The following is a 22,383-nucleotide window of genomic DNA, read 5'->3' as shown; positions in this document are numbered from 1 at the left end:
CCAGGGAGATGTTGTTGAGGATATTTTTGGTTTGAAAGGACTGTGTTCGAGGGAGACGATCTCCTTGCCAGCAGATGGTTCCAAGCACACCTTCCTCATGTTGTCCCATATTTTGGGAGAGCACACAGCTGTTATCCAGCTCTGAGCTGTGCTGTGTTTTCCTTCGGGCCTCCAGTGTGGCTGAGTGGGCACGATGACCCAGAACATCAACCGACTGTCGGAGTTACATTTAAAAACATTTACTTTGGTAATTCAGCCACTTAAATATTAAAGCAGAGATGGCAAAGGCGGGATGTGGAGATGAATGCAACTGGTGCTGTAATGATCATCGGCAGGATTTGATTCATGTCGAGCTGTGAAGTTTGGAGTCTGATTCCTATGTGGTTCCAGTCTTTTTTTTTTTTTATCTCTCATTCAGTTCTTCACTACTTCGGCTTTGGATGGGGCTCAGACCTTTCGGCGTCATATTCTTAAACTTGGCTCCCAAATTCAGTAATAACTATGATGCTCGGTTAGAGAGTAAATAAAGCAGAAACAGAAAAAGAGAGGAAACGACTTGTACCATTGGTTTAAATTGTGTGAGAGCCGAGAAATCATCTCTGCAGGAACAACATTCTGTACTCTTCCGATGTCCCAGGTTTTAGTGACAGCCCATATTGCTATATGCAGAAAATTGCTATATTGTAATAGAAATAACTAATAAAAATTCATCCAAAGTCCGCAATATTTGTGGGAGCTTGCAAATTTGCTATGTTCATGCCATTTATATGTAATAAAAGTAATAGGTAGAAGCTCCACTGAAAGCATCACTGCACAATGTGGAGCCTGTCCAAACAAAACTGGCTTTATTCAGAAAATAACTCCATATTTACATCCTACAAGGTCATGTAACTTGTCCTCGCATCATCAAAACAAACCACATTCTGGAAGACCAGAAAAAGCAGCCACAAAAGGAATAGAAAGGTTTCATAGAAAACCCTTCCAGTTGTAAGAGATTTGTTTTTGTGTTGAATTAATATTATTAAGAAAGAATTAAAAGCACTTTTTTTAATTTTTATTTTTTTAACAGAAGGTGAAACTTACATATTCTATACCAAATGGCAGACGGTCTTGTAAAGCCATGACACTTTTATGACTCGTGAATTTTGTGTTACTTTGATTCCCATGGTTATTTAAATTCAGAGAATGAAAGCAGAGAACTAAATATATCCAGCTAATTCTGTGATATTGATTATGCTTATTATCGTATAGAGTGATTTCATACAGCTCTTTTCAGGCTGTAATACAAAAATCTCAGAAAACTCCTTCAATTACATAAAAACTTTTGAGAAAGCCACAATTAAACAGCATTTATGACAAACAATCACAAAAAAACCTCTCAGCAGCTGAACTTTACTTCTCGGGTTTCCTCATTGAGACCCTGTCGCTCTTCGTGATCACCATCAGTTCGTTCAGCTCTGGGACAATTTAAAGCGCCCTTTAACCTCTAACCTCCTGCAGCCTCACCTGTACTCTCAGGCACCTGGTCCTGCTTTTGCTCACTTAAACCCTCAGTATTTCAGTTTCAGTGACAGGTATGTCACCGACAGCCCGCTTGGCAATGGCCCTGATCAAATTTCAGCCATTCGGTCAAAATTTCAGCCTCATTTTGCTCCTCAATCTGAACCGCAATTCTCTCAGCTCACTGATGGCTCTCAGAAAGACTGTTGCTGTTGTTTTCCAGCCATAATCTGGCCCTTTGTCTGAGCCACGCTCACATCCATTAGTGAATACTTTTTATGAATGGCACATTATTTCACTGCATGTTCCTTTGGATTTACTTTAGTGACTAGTTATCCCGTATGTGTTTTCCTCCTCTGGAAAAGCTAACACTTTAGCTTAGCAATTAGCAGCAGGTGGGCTGAAGTATGTGGGTTTACTCAGAAGGAGGTTAGGAGATTAACCCGGTTGTTAGCTGGTGTGTGGGCTTGCTGCCTCTCAGGTTTTCCTGATGACATCTGCCATGCCACTGCTGCAGGCTGCAGATTTGGAAGTGAGCTAATACATCAGCGTATCGGATGTCTTTACAGCTTGTGTGTCTCTTAAGAGTCTTGTTCCTGTCAGTTTTATAAGGCTGTTCATTTTTCTTAAATTATATTTTCAAGTTTGCCTGTTACCAGCCTCAGACTGAAAATGAAATCCATAACTTGTTCTCTGAATCACTAAATTGCTGTTTTAATACCTTTATATATGTGCGCACACACACACACACACACACACACACACACACACACACACACACACACACACTGACACACGTGAAAAATATGGAAATGCACGACTCATGCTCGTCTGTCTTATTGTCTGAATCTGTTCGTCTGAATTTTCCAATCATTAACACAGGAAGCAGTTGACGCACATAGACAGAGCACCACTTCTGCTTTTGGCAGTTTTACAAGAAGGTCATAGAGACACTTTGTTCTTCCTGCTCATTATCTGAGCATCATTGACAGTAAATGCCTCTTATATTAGGTTACATTGAATTTATACTTAAAAATACATGCACACAACTCTTTCACACCAAACCTGTCGCATATTCCTTGAGAAAACATTTGCATCAGATGAGAGAGAAACCTGTCAGCCCCCTCCTGTGCTCAGTGACGGTATCCAGGATCTCCAGACTGCAGCCTTCATGTATTTATTTTTATTTTCACACTGCCTGGGTGCTTTTAGTACCGTGTAGCTCTTTTCATCCTCAAAGACATATCACAGAGATTTCTCCATAATCTGTAAAGTCCTCCACTTTAAAACAGATCGTGACAGCATCTGAAAACAAAATAGGAATTCAAGAGATATTCTGATGGGGCAACCTGTGTCCATATTGCCAATATTTATTATCAGGCTTAATGGCCATTGTCTAAACTAAACTCAGTTTACTCCTGAAATTAAACCACTGATATCTGTGTCGTTGAGCTTCAGCAGAAGTAGAGAAGAGTTGTAAATTTAGTGACACAAAATCTGAGTATTAAAGTTGTTTTTTTTAACACCAGTGTGTAGGATTTATGAGAATCTCTTGTCAGAAATGGAATATAATATTTATAATTATGTTTTCTCTAATGTATAATCAGCTAAAACTAAGAATTCTGTATTTGTTACCTTAGAATGAGCTCCTCATATCCACATATTGAGCAGGTCCTCTTCCATGAAGCGCACCGTGTTGCACTGCTGTTTTTCTACAGTAGCCGAGAAGGGACAACTCAAACTTTGCCTCCAGAGCGGGACTACTAGACCACTGTAGATTTTTCTCCATGCTTGCAAGGGGAGGGTAAGACGAGGGCTGTTCAGTTGATTGCAACCGTCCTCCTAACCACTTGTGCACCGAAGTGACCACCAGTAGGTCACTTTGGTCTTCTGATGCCACTAAATCCAGCACACTGCTCCTTTATCTGATGGTTGTCGTTTTTCTTTATTAAAAGGGAATGCAGATTGAATTGATATTTATTTAAGTTGACTTTCAGCAATATTCTTAGTAAGCATGGACATTTCAAGCAAAAACAGTTCTTAATTCCACCTACATACTCTGATGGTCTTTTTTTTTTTTTTCTTCATTCTGGAAAATGTCTGTCAATGACCTACAACAGATTTACTGTAATCATGTAAAAGTTTAAATGTGGGGAGCAATTCAGGTGTCATGCGGGGACTAGGTTGTTGCATTTTCTTTCTGGGGTCCTATTTTACTTGTCACACAAATACTTATACCCAAACATTAAAGTTGTCTGCAGATCAGATGCTGTGTCTCTGTGGTTGTAGAAAATGGAGCCACAGTTCAGAATTAGTTGTCTTTCAGTGCAGTCAGATTTTTAATGCTTGAGGAAATTCGACTGGCTTACTGTTGAAGGACGAAACTATCCGTGTTCACTTTAATCTTTATTTTTTTGGGGGGGAAATGCAAAACTTTAGAGTGAAATTTTAAATCTGACAATCATCCTGTACATCTTCTCCTCAACTGAACTGTTATTCACAGGAAGTGGTTGTCAGACAGTTTTGTCTCCAGTCAGTCAGTGTTTGTTTTTCTATGCATCTGTTTCACCTCTTATCTGTCTTCCTGCTATCTATCTTGTGCATCTGTGCAGTAATTTAATTTCCTCTCTTGCTTGTGTATTAATTTATGAACTCCCCCAACACACTTGTCAGAGCTGCCTTATCTGAGTAGCCTTATAAGTTGAAGCTGCAATCCTCCAGAGAATGAACTCAGCTCAGTTTCTCCTTATGTCAATGCAGAGTAATAGTCTTTTTTTTATATATTGCCGTTGTTTAAGATTTTAGATTGAAGTTTCATCAAAGAAACCAATACAGAGTGAGAGATGGAGTACACGTGACGGAAAAGAGAGTGAGGTTCTGTTTCAAAATCAGATGTACTGAACGTGGTGCACACATAGACTGTTTATAGAAGTGGACATAGTTTCAGGGTCTGAAAAATGAGGCCAATATGAAAGTGCTTTAAATTGTAATACCACCTAATGCCACAACAGGTAGGCTCCAAAAAGCCTCTGGCTACATAGACTCCCATTCTAGTTCTCTCAGGAAATACGAAGACAATGAAGTCATTTTGGTGTTGGTAGCTAAAGTCACTCCTTCTTATTAGTTTTCTGGTGGTCCATCTCAAAATAATCAGATAATACTTAGAAAAAAAAAGACTCAAAAAGCTCTGAACTAGCAAGATGGGGACCGGCCAATATCCGAACTCAAAGCTTCATAATGGCCGTTGTGTGTTGTCATTGTTGGTTGCCGCTTGGGTGCAGACAAAATGTAACATCTGAGCTGTAAATTGTTGTAAAATCACTTGAAAGTAGGGATTACATGTCAATGAATGCTTACACAGGATGCTGAAGGACAGAGTGTGCAGTTGTTGTTTGCATTTCCCGAAGGAACCTTCATTCATCCTCTAATCGGCCCCCACTGGTTCTCTTTGCGTCCAAAGGGTTTATATTCGTGTTTGTGCTTCTCTCTGTATTATTGTCTGCTCCACCCTCGCTCCTACTCTCAGATTCTCTACTAGAAGCCTCCAGAGATTGCACTTTAGCTCATTCTCTATGTAAATCCACAAAGAGAAGAAAAAAAAAAAAACTCTTCTCTCTCTGCGCCTCAACTTTTCAAGGTTTCCGTGGTGAGCATGTACAATGTGGGGAAAGGGAGAAAGTTTGGAGGTTCTTTCTGTCATTCATTTTAACAGCGGTTCCTCCAAAAATGGAGGTCATTGTGAAGAGAGAGCATCTGGAATGATAAAGAATCTGTTATTACGCTGTAAAGCAAAGGACAAATGGATTTGTATTATGATATTTTGTCTTTTAGGACACATTGCTTTTGGATCTGTGCCCTTTGACCTTGTTCACATGACCTCCTTTTGCTGTCGATATTATGAGATAACAGAGGTTAGGTAATGTGCCTTTAATAGAAATAATGGCCATATAATACCTATATGAGAGGGAAATGTTGACTGTAACATGTGTTTAAAGAGAGGAAGGCTATTGTTTTACCCACAGTTTCAGTGCTCCTCAGGGACTAACATTAAACATTAAATAGGTGAACTCATCTTAACTCCATCACTACTACATAAAACAAATCATGTTTGCTTTCTTACAAAATTTTATTTTTTTATTGTACAGATCTCTATGATCCTAGTTGTGTATGATCTGTATTGGTTTGTATATACAAGAAAAATTCCAATAATCAATTAAAATGTTTAATTAATTGTTAATACATTTTTCATTTATTCGTTCAAGTAATCATTCAGTTTAAAAACTGGAAAAAAAAAATCACATCACAGTCCTTCACAGTTTCCTATAATTGTCTGGTGATGTCTTATTTTGTCTGACCAACAGATTGAAACCCAGAAATAGTTCTTCAGCAAAAACATTAAAGAGAGAACATCAAATCTCAAATCGTCAGATTTGAGAAGCTGGAGCCAAACAATACTTGTAGTTTTTGTTTCACAAGGGAGTCAAACTACGAATTGATCACCAAAAAAAGATCCTGATGGAATATATATAAGAAATATTTACTGTGTGTCACTTTAAAACATTTGGCAAACTGCATACAAGTAGACTATGTGGTTTGTGTGATAGCAACCCGAGAACACTTGAATGATGAGCTTGTAGAAAAATGTGGTCTACCAACTTTATTTAGCAAAATATTCCGCTACTCACATAGAAGTCACACAGAAGCTTTTGAAAAGGCAACAATTCAAGACTTGCATGTCAGCCCTGTGATGGGGTGTGTATCCTGCCTCCTGCACAATGCACGCTGGGATAGGCTGCTGCTTCCTGGAAGCTTTAGCAGGATAAGCGGTTTACATAATGGATGTATTTATCTGGTTCTTTTATTCACGTTTATCTTTATTTTCTTTCTGTTTGCTGCAATCTTTTTTTTTTTCTCTCATTTTCCTCTCACTGATTACATTTTCAATAAGGTACATACATACTTCATAATGGGATTATCAGCAGTAATTTTATCAGAAGAGATTTTGCATTTCATTACGACAGATGACAACACTGCAGCAGCTTCTTTCAGAAGTGTAGGTGCTCCTTGGTAAAAACATGCAGGTGTTTCAGAGAAATACGAGGGATACGTTTTATACTAGAGTGATGGGAGGTTTGATTAAAGACGTCACGAACCAGATTCAAACCCGCAACTTTACCAGCACAAGTAATAACAGAAGCTTTGCCCTTCTGACTCTTCAGTTTCCAGATTTTATCGGCCCATTTTACTGTGACAAATGAATCCCATTCTTTATGTGTGCACTCTGCAGCCTCTTCCTCTGTTGTTTTCTCTGTCTATCTCCTCAGTCGTCTTTGTTTATCGGCACAGCACCGCCACACTCACCAATTAGCTCTGATGGAGAAAACTGATGTTGCGGACAGCAGCCAGATTGGAGGATGGTGTTCATGGAAAATTCTCCCTCCTCTCCACCCTATAATCACACCCAGTTTAACGAGGAAAAAAAAAATTCTCCGTTCCTCTCGGTCTTTGTCTTTCCATCTGTGCGGATGGGTGTGAGTTATGGGTGCATTTCCAGTTTTGTCTCAGATCCAGGGAACAGCCCTGACTCTGTCCAAATTGGCTTTGTGTGCTCTCAGTTGTGGACTTTATGGACTTCTTGTTTGTCTGTGCTGTTGGTGACAAATTAGGTTGTTTTTTTTTCATTCCTTTCTTGCACTGATTAAGGTGATGAGGCGAGCAGCAGTGCAACGGAGCCGAGTGCGAATCATACGTGGAGCTCCTTTTCAGCCTGAATAACAATTCTCCAAACAAGAGGATCAATTTTGACATTAACTCATATTAGAGTTAAAAGACACACGTTCGGCAAACTATTAACTTTGTCTTTTATGGTCTTTTCACTAAATTTTTGACCTCCTTGCTTGTTTCTTTCCATCAGTTCTCTCTCTCTCATCTTCCATCTCTATTCCAGGGCTTTAAGATATCAGGCCATTAAGTATTACAGTATGTATCCAAGCTGAGCCAAATCTAATCTTGTCCCCCCCCTCTCCTTCCTTACCTTTCCTTCCTGCTCTCTCTCCGTGCAGTGTTGTATAGACAACTATGAGGAGATGGTGAAGATCCTGCTGGGCCGAGGAGCCGGTGTTAACTCTCAGGACAACGAGCTGTGGACGCCGCTGCACGCTGCTGCTACCTGCGGCCATGCGGGACTTGTCAAGATCCTCATCGCGCAGTAAATCCTGCAAATACACTACACCTTGGTCTCCTGCATCGTGGTCCTTATCCTGGCGGAGATTAAGATACAAGATTATGAAATATAATATTAGCCTCTTAAAGCTTCAGGGAAAAAGAGTGAAGGCACTAGCTCTCAATGTAAAGGCCACACATGCAGTGAGGAACAGCAACTGCACCGATAACAAGATGGGATGCATCATGTGTTTTATTCAGCTCGGCAGTTGATCGATCGCTTCGCGGTAAATTAATCACAGTATTTAGAAGAAATAAAAGGCTCTTAAGTTTTTACAAGTTGGGAAAAGTAGTGAGAAACAACTCAATCAATCAATTACAACTGGGTGCCGATGAGAAAAAAAAACTCCCGAAGTTATTTTGTAAATAAGCAAATTCTGCATCTCGTTAAAGTTGTATTGATCTTCTGGACTCGTATAATCAATACCTGTCAGCAGTTGGAGGAGTGAGCAGGGTTGACCACCTCCACTAACAAGTTTCCTGAGGAAAACATTTATAATCTGAAATTAGCAGGTATTATTGCCATGCTGACAGATATTCAGCTATAAATGCATCAAGTGTCCCCAGTGGGGCGCAGAAGGTAGTTTTTATCAGCCTGAATTCCTCTCCATTTTTTTTTTTTTTTTTTTTTTCAGAGCTCTGGGCAAGAGAAATGAGGTTTTCTGATGCAAAAACAACAGAGATTGCAACCTGGAGGAGAAAATATTAACAGTAATGCACGCAGCAGGAGAGAAAATGGTAACACTAATAAAAAGTGCAAGAAAAAACATAAATTGTAATACATTCATAAAAAAGGACGGAAAAATGGGTTTAAGCCATGGTTAAAATAGCACTGCATTTTTTCCAGTTGAGGAAGATATGTAATAGGTGTCATGACGTATTTAACATAATATGATCCCATCGTCATCTCAGAGTCAAGATTATTGACCTATGTGCAGCCTTAGGATATAGCACAAATGGCTCGGATTGAGTTTTCCATTTATATTATGCAAATGTTGTTAATAATTAAATCACTCTGAACCAGGTTTTCCCCAAGGTGAAAATGTCCTTGTTATGTGACACGTCAGCAAATATGTGGAATACATATAGACAACTCGCAGGAGTTCATACATTAGGTTTAATTAGGATTTAATTACATCCTAATGAAGCTATAGCAGCTAAACACATCTAAACCCACCAGAAGGACAAATCAACATGCTCTGTGTACACACTCTTATTATTTCTACCTGTTTGCACGGAGGGCTGAATTTCAGCTTGTATCCAGTGACTAGACACACACACACAGACACACAATAGAGATACACTGCTGCCATCTGTTGACACACAGATCTTGTCAAACCACTTATGTTGTCACTTGGACTCATTATCCACAGTGAAGTTACTGATTAAAAACGACTGAATCATGCAGGCCAACTTGTTCCATACTGAGAGAATTTAATTAGCATCATCAATTAGTTCTCGAACAGTGATTTATTTGGTCATTCCTGTCCAAGAGTTTGAGTTATAGATCATCAATTTTCCGCATTATTTAATCAGAACATGAAATGCAGGCCTGTTTTACTGAGATTAAATTATTTCAGTTGTTTTTACCCTTTTGAGTACATTCAGATGACAGATGTTGTCATCAAGTACATTCCACACTTTTGTTTTTTTCTCATACTCATATGGATATTGTACATTTAGAGCATTTATTAACCTCTCAAAAATGAATATTACAGATTTATTTCAGTATTCATCTCCTTGTCTCCCATAGCGGTGCTGATCTGCTGGCAGTCAACTCTGACGGGAACATGCCCTACGACCTGTGTGAGGACGACCCAACGCTGGACATCATTGAGACAGCCATGGCCAACAGAGGTAAGAGTATAAATGTTTCAAGAGAGGACAAACCAGCAGAGACGGGTCCGTGGACAGAATCAGTAGACTGTCAGCTTATTGGTATATTTTTTTTGTGCATCCCTGAATAAATTTGGAAACTTTTCAGTATCACCTTTGTCTGCAGGTAGTTTGAATATTTCTACATTCACAGTATTTGGATCATAAAATGTGCCGTTTCTACTTTTACTGCATTATCTGCCAGTTGGAGCTAACTTGTACCATTACATTTAACTGATGCAGGGTTTTTAACATCTATTACATGTTTTGTTAGAGTCACACTGACAAAGACAGATGCAGGACAACAACATTTCCCTTTTAAACAAATGCATGTTAATCTGTTTGCTAACTGCCTTCACATCACCTGTTAAGCATTTAACATATAGTTACAGTGTGATTATGGTAGCACATTTACCATCCTAATTCTTCCTATTTTTTATTTTATATAATGGGTCCTTGATTTGAGACAAAAGCAGCTTTTCATTTCTAGCTGACAACTATTCATTTTGCCACCTGAAATGAAAACTGACGTTCACAGACTTTATCAGCTAGAGTTAGCAGAATCATGCGCCTTACACTGACTGCTCAGATTAATCATGCATAAATGGATTTAAACACGTCCTAATGCACTGGTTATGGGCCCATTGTCTGCACTATTTGACGAGCCCCATAAATATATAAATAAAGATATTATAGATCTACAGTACTGTAGTTAGCCCTGGTAATAAGTATGACGGGAAAGTGTAAAACCGCTTATTAGCTGACATACTTGTATTTCAGATTTAAGGTTTTCACTTTTAATGTTACAACAGAAAAGGCTTTTAATTTGAGAACTTACCCACATGTCTGATAGCTGTAAAGCTATCTCCGTAATGTTGCGCTGCGGTTACTCCTGTAATCTAATAAGTGCCGGACAGAGCTGCTAACATTAACGTTAACTGTAATACCACGCAGGACCAGCAGGTACGAAATGATAATTTAGTTTTTTAACATAATTTTTTAACTCCAGAAAGTAATGTAGTTAGTTAATGATGAGCTCCTTGGCCTGGGAAGAAACGTATTTGACTACTGTCCGTCAAAGGTCAATTAAATGGACACGTTAATGCGTGTAGCTTACTGTAGAACAGACAAACACTCTAATTCAAATCCTTACACTTACGTCTACCAAAAGTCTCCACCTTTCTGAAACTTTAGATGCTTTTACGACATGATCCATAATGTGATCGGAGAATTGCTGTTGGAGAGAGGGACCTAGCAGAAGAGGAAGATGTTAAGGTTCCTCCACCTTCGCAGTCTGAAGGCTTTGGCAGTCTTAAAAGTCTCTCTGCTGCAGGAACAGATTGCTGAAGAGGATGGCAGCGGAGCCGTGACCTCCTGCAGAGTTTTAGGTCTGACACTCAGTCAGCTCTGGGAACGGCATAGCTCTCCCTCTCTGTCTCGGCGGGATGCAGATTAGGATACTGTATATTCATGCTGTGTCAGTGTAAACAGCTGCAGACTGCACAGTTTTGTCTGTGCGACAGGCGTGAGAAAGAGTTCAAGGAGATCAGCGCTAACCGCACATCAGTGATTAAGGGGGGGGGGGCTCGTGCTGTGCATTAGATGTGTTTGCATTTCTGTTTGCGGCTGTGTGATTTACGAAGAGAGAGTCGGAGTGACAGACGACTTTGTTTACACTGGAGTAAAACTCAACTTTCTTAAGACGGGCTCTTGTCAGTGTTTTGTTTTCTGGTAAACGGTTACATCTACAGGCTGGCATGTGTACTGTGCACACAGCTGGCAGCAAAGCAACCAAATCTGCCTGTGTGTGTGTGTGTGGGGGGGGGGGGCAGGTCAGAGAAATACTGATTGCTTTAATATGATCGGTTTAAAGGAGTACGTCAACATGTTTTTGAAAAAAAAAAACACTTATTTGCTTTTTGGCAGAGAAACTGATGAAAAAGTTTGGCACCAATCGGACTATAGTCAGTGTAACAATGACAGTTTGCTGTTGTGCAGACTGTGTGCTGGATGAACTGTTGGCCAGGTGAACAGAGACTTTAGGAAGTTACTGCTTCCAACCAAGATATAGTCTGGCACATAACTCCCTGTAAAACACTGAGCTGTCCTTTTATACTTCAGTGTTTGTACAGAAGAAATGAAACATTATGTGTAAATTAGTGCACTTTAGAGGAACTGGTAGACTAATAGTGTTGCCTTCGGAAAGGGCAGGCGAGCTGTTTCCCCATCAGCAGCCGTTGCACTAAGCTATAGCTTCATATTTACTGTACAGAAACAAAGAGTTTGGAGCAAAACTGTTTCCTTACGCAAACGGAAATGTAACTATTTTCTATCCCTGGTTCTGTACATGCTGAAGGTCTTTCTGACATCGAGTCTTGCTAACTTTTTCCTTCTGGTATGGAGAATCACCAAATGCTGACTCTTTGAATACAACAAAATCTGAGCAAGAAGCCTTTGCCTCCTGTAGCTCTTAAAATAAGCCTTAGTTGTACGGACATTATTTCACATGCTTCTGTCTGAGTCCCATAAATGGTAAAGACCAGAATTTAGCTCCAGGTTAGCAATGGCTGCTAACTGCAGAGGGGTCTATTCCAGGAAAACACGTCGGCTAACCAAACTAGTCCACTCGTGCTGACACAGGGTTCTTTACATGTGTGAGACCGTGGGTTGCTCCTGATTGGTTCTCGCCCAAGAAGTAAAAGCAAACGAGAAAGGCTGTGAATGAGTTAAATGTTCCTCGGATAAGGTGTCCTTCAGCAAAACACTAAATCCTAAATGCATCAGTGGAGCAGCTGGATAGTAAACAGGAGAAGACTGCGTGGAAGCAGGGTGGTGCTGGAGAGCATCATGAATGCTCAGTCATATTTCCCCGGATAATTAAAGGTCAGAAAGCCCTGGTGTGAGGAGCATTGTATTGTAAAGAAGTGCAGAGTTAATCATTTTAGCAGAACAAATAAGGCACATGACACCACGCTGTGTGGGTTGCATCCTGGATGTGAGGCAATGTTGGAAATACATGCAGAGAGAGAGAGAGAGAGAGAGAGAGAGAGAGAGAGAGAGAGAGAGAGAGAGAGAGAGAGAGAGAGAGAGAGAGAGAGAGAGAGAGAGAGAGAGAGAGAGAGGGAGAGAGAGGGTGGGGGCTTGGAGACACTCGAAAATGAGGATCTCGGCTTACAATGGGACCTCTGGAGCTGCAGAATACAGATAGCGGTACAGTAGGTGAGAAGAATGATTATGAAGCTGATCAAAGGAATTGCGGCGCTGCTAATTGCTCCCGTAATTTTCTCAGCACTGTACTGGTGGATAAGACTTCTCTCTCCTCAGACACTGCAGGGATGGGCGCATTAACACGCACGCGGCACTTGATGCGCAGCAGCGACTGATCTGACTCTTCCTTGATCCTCCCCTGTAGAGCCCATTTCATGTGTGATGAGGAGGAGCTCTGTCTAGCTGAAGGGGTGAAACAGAGTGCGGCATGCAGACTAATCAAACTACTGGCTGCACAAGTGACACCGCTAATGCAGGGTTTTTTTTTAAAACATTTTTTTTTTTATCCTCAGTCAAATTCAAACACGCATTGCTGGAGAGACAACAAACACCAGTTAACCCCTTAACGCTCACTGCTCTCTTTTGAATGGCATCGACCCGTTTTGAAAAGCGGGTAAAAGCCCAAGTTCTCACGATTCAAATGGTGTACATTTTAGGATGCCAATACCACAGTAAGAAGATACAATAGCGCGTCACTTTGTAATGAGAGAGTGTACGTCAGACCTTTTCTGTCATCTGCAGCGACACATACGCTCACTATTTTCACAAACAAAATGCTAACAGTCATAATGGCGGTTCATTTTAAGGTTAAGACTGTAGACTTCTGATAAACACGGACATGGTGTTGGAGGTGTCAGCCAGTTCTCTGAAGGGATTTTTGCTGGCACTTTGATGCTAAAATGAGCAATTGACAGAAAATGATTTGACAATAAATCTACTTATTGATTAACGATTTGAATAGTTTGTTCAACAATTGCCTATTGCAGGATTTTTTTTTTTTTGCTTTTCTCTTGTGGTAAGTTCAAGCTATTATAGTTTTGGATTGATGGTCAGGTGTCACACTTACTGAACTCACTTTGGACTCTAACCTTATCTTGTTTATCTGCGTGAAGACTCTGTGTGTGACCAAGTTGTTTAAAATGCTTAACAGGTGATGTGAAGGCAGTTAGCAAACAGATTAACATGTGATTAAAAGTGAAGCACAAAATAACAGAACTACAATGAAAAGAGTCCAACCACAGACCAACGTCTTTTCACACTTCACTGAATTTTTTTTTTTTAAGTTTTGGACTGCTGCCACAGCAAAACAAACCTTTTGCAGGAATCTGTGATTATAGTTTTTTTGACCGAAACAAAAAAAATAATGTAGTGGGTCAATCAGTAATGAAAATAATAATTACTTGTAGCTCAAGTCTAAATTACTCCCAACGACTAACCTTTAAGACATTTTCTGCTATTAACACATCTCTTGTTTCAATGTACATGTGAATATATATATATATATAATTTTTTTTTTTTTTATTTTTTTAAAATAAAGTTTCATATATTCTGTGGAAAAATAACCCACCCATCACTTTTATTACTGCCACCTGGTCACTAAAATATTTTGGGTACACAACTTTTTTTGTTGTGTTACATAGGTTGTGTCGTTGTAGTTGTTGTGTACTATTGTGTTTGGTGTGTGTTGTTTTATAAGCCAGTGCAGAAGACAAATATTAATTTTATGCCAAACTAATGGACAATAAAGTGATCTAAATCTGTTTATGGCGGCTGCATCTTGTTGCTTACCACAGCTATAATCTGTGGTTGAATCAAAAGGAAGTGTGAGAGGAATTAAGAGCAATGATAGGCTGGAAAAGCTGTCAATCAACTACCTCCAAATAAATTTTTCTTAAGGCTTAATATATTGACATTAAATGCACATTTCAAGAAGGAAATCAAGATAGGTCCAGATGGGAGTGATTTTAAGTGCAGCGTATCCAGTTGTCACTTCTACGCAGCCATCACCGGAGTCAGCCGACGGCTGTAAGTTTGCCAGACCAGACATCCAGTACGATACGATCACACTTTGACAGTTCAGAATGAATTCCACACTCGTTTTGTTCCACAGACTCGTGTTTGTATCTCGGCATACCCAGGATCAGTTTGTTATTTCAGTTTAAGAAAGGCTCATGTCTGGTTATTAATGTGACAATATATTAATAATTTCCTTTTACACATTTGCTATAGTTGAATGATGAGGAAAGTTTGTTATAGTGTACATTTTTAAACCCTGGTAGTTTTTTGTTTCTAACTGCGGGGCATCACTGCACCAAAATATGACAGAAACAAGGCAAGTCAAAATTGCAACATGAGTACCAGAGAGACTGTTGTTTTCTGACAACAGAAAACAGAAATAAAACAGTTGCTGGAGGGATGCATTCAATCAACAAACTGGGACTGTCTTCGACCTGATTCCTGCACCTTTTACCACCCTTCAGCAATTTTCAATTCCTCCTTTTCAGAGCCTTCATCACAGTCACATATACCTGCTAAGAACAAAATTGTGACACTGAAAGAGGAGTTTGACTTAACATGGCAGGTTGGAAGCTGGAGCACCGGATGAGTAGATAGATTTGCCTTCAGCTTTATTCGTCTAATTTATTACTCAGAGCCACGCAGGAGGTCGAATAGGGCTGAATTCCTGACAATAAAATATGCACAGTCAGGAGATGCCTGTCTGCTTCCACTATTTATTTTAAGTAAGAGTGTCCAATATCAGTGGCTTGTGCTCCATGCATTACAGAGAAGAAGGTGTATTCGAATTAATAGCTGTTTGAGCTTTTATTTCCAGCTGTTTTCCCTTTAAGAATGGGTAACCTTTAACAAGTAGTATAAGATGACTCGTTACTTTTTTTTGGTGCGGGTGGACTGATTTGGTTTAGTCCTTACACCTCATGCACCTGATTCATTCTGAATTTCACCCACATAATCAGTCAGTCACACGCTGCGAGAATATAAGTCACATGTCTGACTGACAGGCTCTTTCCACTATTGTTAATCTGACATTTCTTTCAATTTTCTGGGCAGCACAGCACGTTACTGCTGAGCTAAAGTGTGGCGGTCACAGTGTTGAGTCCTACCTGGCAACAGGAAGAAGGATTAAAGGAGGAATTTAGATTGGCGGTGAGAAAAAGAATTGCCAGAGCTTCAACTGGGCCAAACTCCATAAATCTCTTTGCCCAAAGATGATAGGAAAGCCAGCATAAAAGTAAACTACTCTGCCACCCAGACAAAAATGGTCAGATATTAAAATCCAAATCTAAATGCTCTATGTAGGTTTGTACTGATCGCCTGTTAACTGTCCATAAAGTTAAAAACACTGGAAAAATGATCTAAAGGTGAATTTATTTCTTATGACCAAAACTTGTAATCTATTCAGAATGGTATGTAATACACGTCTGGGTTCGGCCCTTGTCTGCTACTCTCACTTGAGAACTTATTTCTGCTTTTCTTTGAAGCCTGACCTTTTTTTTTTCTATACCTGCAGCTTTTATTGTGGAATCTGTGAACCGTTGCTGATGGAAAACATCCGAGGCAATTTAAAAAAGGTGTTGCTATAAGTCCGAAGACGCTTTCTCTCTATAACAGTCACTTTTTGAATTGATTTTTACAGGCATTGTGTCGCAGTTCCATCGCACCCAGGATGCTCCTCCGTGTCTCTGTGTGCCTCTAATCATAAACTGTCCATGCCAGCCGCTGCGGTTATATATCAGGGCTGTCGGGGAAAAACTGCCTCCCCTGACATTAACTCTGGCTCTGCTCACGCGTTTATTGACAGGCATCACCCAGGAGATGATCAATGAGACACGAGCGTCGACAGAGAGGAGGTTGCTGGGAGACATTCAGGAACTGCTGAGACAAGGAGAGGAGGTCAACCAGCAGGACTCTCAGGGAGCCACACTGGTAAGAGGCAGTGCTGCTGATTTATTTCTGAACCTAAATCAATTTAAAACATGCTGCCTGAAGGGGTTTTTTTGGTTTTTTTTTTTACCCAAGTTTGAGCTTCTTCATCATTTCAGCTCAGAAAAATACAGCTGACATGAAATTCAAATCATGCGGGACAAAATGTCAGACAGTTAATGCAAACACTAGCTTCCTTTCCTGTAGCTGCTTCACAGTAAATTCCTTAAAAGTGCTGAGAATTGATTGCAGCTTTAAAGCCGGAACAAGGCGTGTTCTCTTTTACGATAGTTTGGGTTGGACCAAACTCATGTTGGATGTGAAGGGTGGAGGTTTAAACCTACACTGGGACACCTTTTGGGCTGTTTTCCAACACAACTGCTGCTGTTTCGTCTGGCTCCGCCCACCCATTGATTACAGCTTCAGCCTTCACTGTGATTATATGCTGGAAACCCTGTTTGTATACAGGTTCACCCAGCCTCTCTGAAGTGTTCACCAATCAGTGACCTGTAGGGGTGTCTAAGGGTGTTTTCACATATGGTCCGTTTTAAAGGAACCAAACTCAGTCCCCTTGAAATGGACTAAAAAGTGGGCCAACTGAAGAGGGACTCAGTTCTTTTTGCGTTCACGTTGTAAGTTCATTTGAAAGAGGAGTCCTCTTATCGGTCCCCTTTAGCTTCTGTTCATACAACACACTGATCTCCTGTCCCAGGGAGAATTTATTTGTTCTAAAAACTTTGAGAATATTATGTGGTATGTTATAAGTAGGACATTTTTAGTTTTTCCCCAGAATGTTCTTAAGGGTATAATAATATTCTGAGAATATTCTCAAAATATTTTGTGTAAACTGTCCTAAAATGTTTATCATAACATTGTCAGAAAAAAGGTGACATTATGCCCTAATTTTATGCCCAAACATTGAAGATTTGTAGTCGGCACGAGAGCAAGCAGTGATATGCAGGCCCGCGCATGCTGCACGTCGGGGAGGTAGCGGGTCAGAACATACTTCCAAAAATGAAAAAAAAAAAAGGGATACAATAGAATGTCATTCAAAATATGAACAAAAAGTGATACTATAGCATATCGTCTGAAATATCTAAAAAAAAAAAAAAGTCATAATATAGAATGTTGTCCAAATTATAAAAAAAAAAAAAGTCGCATGTCGTCCAAAATGTGAAAAAGTCATCATATAACGTGTCGTCCAAAATATGGAATAAAAAGTCATACTATAGCATGTCATCCAAAATATGATTAAAAAGTCGTACTATAGCATGCCGTCTAACATGGAAAAAAAAGTCATACTATATATAGCATGTCGTCCAAAATGTGAAAAAGTCATACTATGGCATGCCGTCCCAAATATTAAACAAAAAGTCATACAATGGCATGCCGTCCAAATTATGAAAAAAAAAAGTCATCTATAGCATGTCGTCCAAATTATGATTCAATTTCATATTTTGGACAACATTCTATAGCATGACTTATTTTGTCCCTGCTTTGCATGGCTCAAGCAGTGATTGATTATGAGCATGTCGTCCAAAATATGACATATGACATGGCGAGATGTCAAACTTTGCCGCATCGCCCTGGCGACGCCTTTTCACAAAAAAGCACGGGCTGTGATTCAGCTATTGTGACCCGATTTGATGTCGATGTGATCAACCAGCTCGATGAAGCACGTGAAAGAATGAAATATGTATTTTCCTGTTGCCAGCAAGGGGCGCCATCACCATGGCCGATTATTTCCATACCGATGTCTTCACGGAATGACTGTTATCAAACATGTAAAGTTTGGAGAAGGTCAGTCTATGTATATAAGATTTACAGCAATTTGTATTTTCATGGTGAGACGCTCAAAATGGCTGTCACGCCACAGGCACACCATTAGATGGAAACAAATCATTTTGATAACTTTTCATCTCCCACGTGTTAAGATAGCATAGACAATATTTCAGGCCGGTACGTCAAAGTCTGTAGGAGGTTATTAAAATACAACACGTGCGAATTGACAAAAATTCAAAATGGCAAACTTCATGTTAAGTTTAGGTCTTCGTGCCAAGAGACTTTTTTTTGGATGCATGTCCACCGAATTTCGTGCATGTAGGTGAATCTAGGTGCCGGGGCTGCAATTTAGGGGGCGCTGGTGAGCCATTTGGCCACGCCCACTCACGAAACCACTACAATATGTCAATTTTCGCCACGACTGACGCGGCTTCCAACTTTCATGGGTTTTTGAGTAGTTTAAAGCCGGCAAAAAGGCGATTAAGCTTAATGAACGAGAATAATAGGGAAGAAGAATTTCTTGAAGAACAATAGGGCTTTCGCACCATTCGGTGCTCAGGTCCTAAAAATAAAAAGGTTGGCCAATATGTGCTGATATAAAAATGTTTGTTCTCAGAACATAATGCACATAAAGATGCTTCTGGTACATTAGAAATTGTTGGATTTGTGGTGGTGTTTTCTTTGTTGTTATTTGTCAATGTCTAAAGCATTTGATGACCACATTTGATGGATAACGCGAAAAATATATATTGTATATAGAGTATGTTGCTATGTTGTACATTTTACTGTTTTCCCGTGGGATCCCTCCTCCGTTGCTCTAGATGAGGCTTCTTCCACTTTTTTATCATAAAAAGGTAGAATTATTTATTGGAAATATTAATATTGGTGAAATTATTGATGTCGGGCTAAATCATTAAACTGACTCAACATATATGGGTGTTTGTCATGAAACCTAATCCGACCCTAAATCTTTCTCGCCATTGTAGTCAGATTATCCAAGCAAAACCACGTCCGGGGAGATAAAGAGGAGGATATGATCCTTATATTATTTTCGATCTACATTAGCACATGCACGTGCTAATGCTTTATTTAGAGTAATCTTGTTAGCTGACCTGTAAGTAAGCCAAATAAACAGAACATTACAGAGCTAGACATAAGGCCAAGTAACACCACCATAGCCTCATCCTACCAAGAAGATTCTGGGTGTGTTTTCCTTGAAGACGTGCTGCACACACACACACACACACACACACACACACACACACACACACACACACACACACACACACACACACACACACACACACACACACACACACACACACACACACACACACACTACAAGATTATCAGGCATCACGGCTCTGCACCAAGAGGAAAGATCAAATGGTGTGTGAATATTCAGTGGACCATCTTTATTATGGATTCACCTCTTAAAGATTTTGTGCTCTGCATCACTGTCTCATGAGGCTATAAACCCTTCAGAGCTAATTAGGCATTTAGAGAGTCATTACAATGTTTTTAAAGGCAAATCATTTTTTAAAATGCTTGTCAGATATACAAGATATCTTGCTGTAAATGATGAATACACCTGCAGTCATAATTCAACGAACGCTAGATTACAATAAACCTGTAATAAAAATGCATTAAAGAGAAACGGTAATACATAATGAGAATCGTAAAAGCAACATTTGACCACAAAAGAAATAAAGTGATTCAGGGTCATTGGATTGGATTTTCAATGGTGGTTCCAGAGTCTGACTTCCTGCCTTACTGATCTGTTCTGTGTAGCTCAATGTGGTTTCTGTCAATAATAGACTAAACTCATATTTGTAGGTAGCGGCGCGGAGAGATGTTTTTAAGATGCTTCCGGAACACGCTGCATTTCGACTGGTAGTATTTTAACAGTTGTGTAGAATGGCTGCGATCAGATCCGTTGGCCGCGTCAAAGCCAGAACGTGACACAGCCGGCCTCGTGGCGTCAAACCTTAACACCCGAATTTTACACTAATGCCAGCGTCCTTTTCATCGACCAAGTCAACCTCCAATACGGGATTCATTACCAAGCAAAGTTATTAAATATGAATGCGTCTTCACATCCATCTGTCTTGGAAGTATGCTCCGAGTGTTGCATGTCATGATTAGAGACATTAGAGAAGACTGAAACATGAATGAAAAGGAAAACTAAGAAAGGCCTGTTTATGCTTTAGCTACTCAATCTGGGTGTAAGTGAGCTGTTTGTTTATCATCTGGCACGGATACTTATCAAAGTGGTCACTGAACTAGTTTTGTTTGGCCGTTCAGTGTAGCGATGCAATAAAAAGTCAAAGTCAAGCAAGGCCCAAACAAATTGTCAGCGTATAATTTCCCGAGTCGGCCATGTAAAATGTCAGATGCTTTAATGAAGTCTTTATTATATATCCTGGATTTAGCTGCCCTGGGGAAACACAGTGACGGATCACTGGATGAAAATAGCCAGGGGATGGTAGTATCCCAAAATATCCCTGTTAAGCTTTAAAGTCTTACTACAGATTGTCTGATTGAGCTGCTAGTCCGTTTGCTTTATGCGTCCTGTTAATCTTCATTCGAGCATGATGAAGCAAACTAGAGCATGCCTTATTAAAATCGCTGGCAAAGCGGAGAGGAAGAGACCTGGAACCGGTAGGAAGTTATGTAATGTTAATCTTTTGTTTTTCAGTGAAATACAATTTGTTTCCCTCGGTTTGATGTGCGGGAACAATAGTTTTCATGTCTTGTGGTTGAAAACGGTTTGATCAAAGTCCAAGATGAGAATTATTTTGTCATGTAAAGTGGAAGCTAGTTTTGTTCATTTTAGTTCATGCGAAGAAATGCACCTGAAAAAAATACACAAAGAAACATGGTTACAGACCTGAGATTGTAATACCAGTTTTTGCATTCGTTCCCATTAATAAATACATCGAAGTGTTTCAGCTAACAGAATAAAAAGCTTAATGCTTTGAGGTAGAATACATGAGACAAAGTTTCGTCGTATATACACAAAGCATTTCAAACAGCAGATGTAGCATTTTAACATCATCAAACTTGCATTGCTGCTTGTCTCTTCCTGGAGAAACTGCCCTCTCTTCCAGTTATTCCCGACTGCAGAATCAAAACATAAACCTTGAATCGTATACTGTAGCGCTTGCTATTATGCACTTGCAAGCTGATCCCAAGATAAAAAAAAAAAAAAAAAAAAAAAAAGCAGAAGAACCACTGTCAGGCACAACAGTACTCTGTAGCTGCACACCTGCCTTCATCCCCAAAACTTAAGCATGTAGGAATTACTGACATGCTGCCAATTAATGTGTTACTACAGTAGTATGCATTAACCAGGCCAGCTGAAAGTCCACATATCACATGATAATAAAATATTAAAGGTACAAGATTTTAATTGTCACCAGACCTAAATTCCCTGTGTGAGTATATGGGTCTGGCTACGCTCCATTTGGGATTGTTTACGGCCATTACCAATCAGCATCAAACACTGTATGACGTATGTTGTGCGCTGAAACCCTCCAAGCTTTGAACACAACAGATACCCTTCCCCAGTGTGAGCAAAGTGCAACGCCATGTTAGTAAATGACCATTGTGACTGTACAGACTTGAGCTTCAATTTCTCAATATTTGCAAGTGTTGCTACAACCGTTCAAATGACTTCATTTCACAGATTGGTCCACCTAGCAGACTGGCTGAGTGAACGTTTATACAAACAAGGTTTCCAGACCATAATCACAGCCAAGACTGAAGCTGTATGCACTAGTCGTTCAGAAACAGGCAATAAATTCAAATGGACATGGCGGTGATAATGAGAATAGACCACAGTTCCCGATCACAAAGCCAGTCACCTACTGTACATGCTAATCTATCTTCTGTAGTATTTTCTATCCTCTAACAGAGGTTTAAGATACTAGGACCAGAATTAACATCCTTATTCCTATGACAAAAGTGTAGGTGCTAATCCACTATTCACGGTTCTTAGTTTAGTATAATGAT

At 39.8% G+C, this 22,383-nt stretch overlaps 1 protein-coding gene across 1 annotated transcript in view; it reads left to right on the top strand.

Moving 5' to 3' along the window:
• ppp1r16b (protein phosphatase 1, regulatory subunit 16B) overlaps positions 1-22,383 on the top strand; it is an 88,823-nt gene that overhangs the window by 60,835 nt on the left and 5,605 nt on the right. The window contains exons 5-7 of the mRNA XM_069691023.1: positions 7,563-7,708; positions 9,476-9,579; positions 16,466-16,590. Coding sequence (XP_069547124.1) covers positions 7,563-7,708; positions 9,476-9,579; positions 16,466-16,590 — 375 coding nt within the window. The remainder of the gene's footprint in view (positions 1-7,562; positions 7,709-9,475; positions 9,580-16,465; positions 16,591-22,383) is intronic.

This window comes from Brachyistius frenatus, unplaced genomic scaffold, assembly GCF_029030835.1.
Source record: "Brachyistius frenatus isolate BFR_SWC_R1_liver_20210118 unplaced genomic scaffold, ASM2903083v1 Contig_10, whole genome shotgun sequence".
Classification (NCBI taxonomy): Eukaryota; Metazoa; Chordata; class Actinopteri; family Embiotocidae; genus Brachyistius; species Brachyistius frenatus.
Note: the sequence above shows the minus strand (reverse complement) of the source record. Positions and strands in the feature narration are given on the sequence as shown.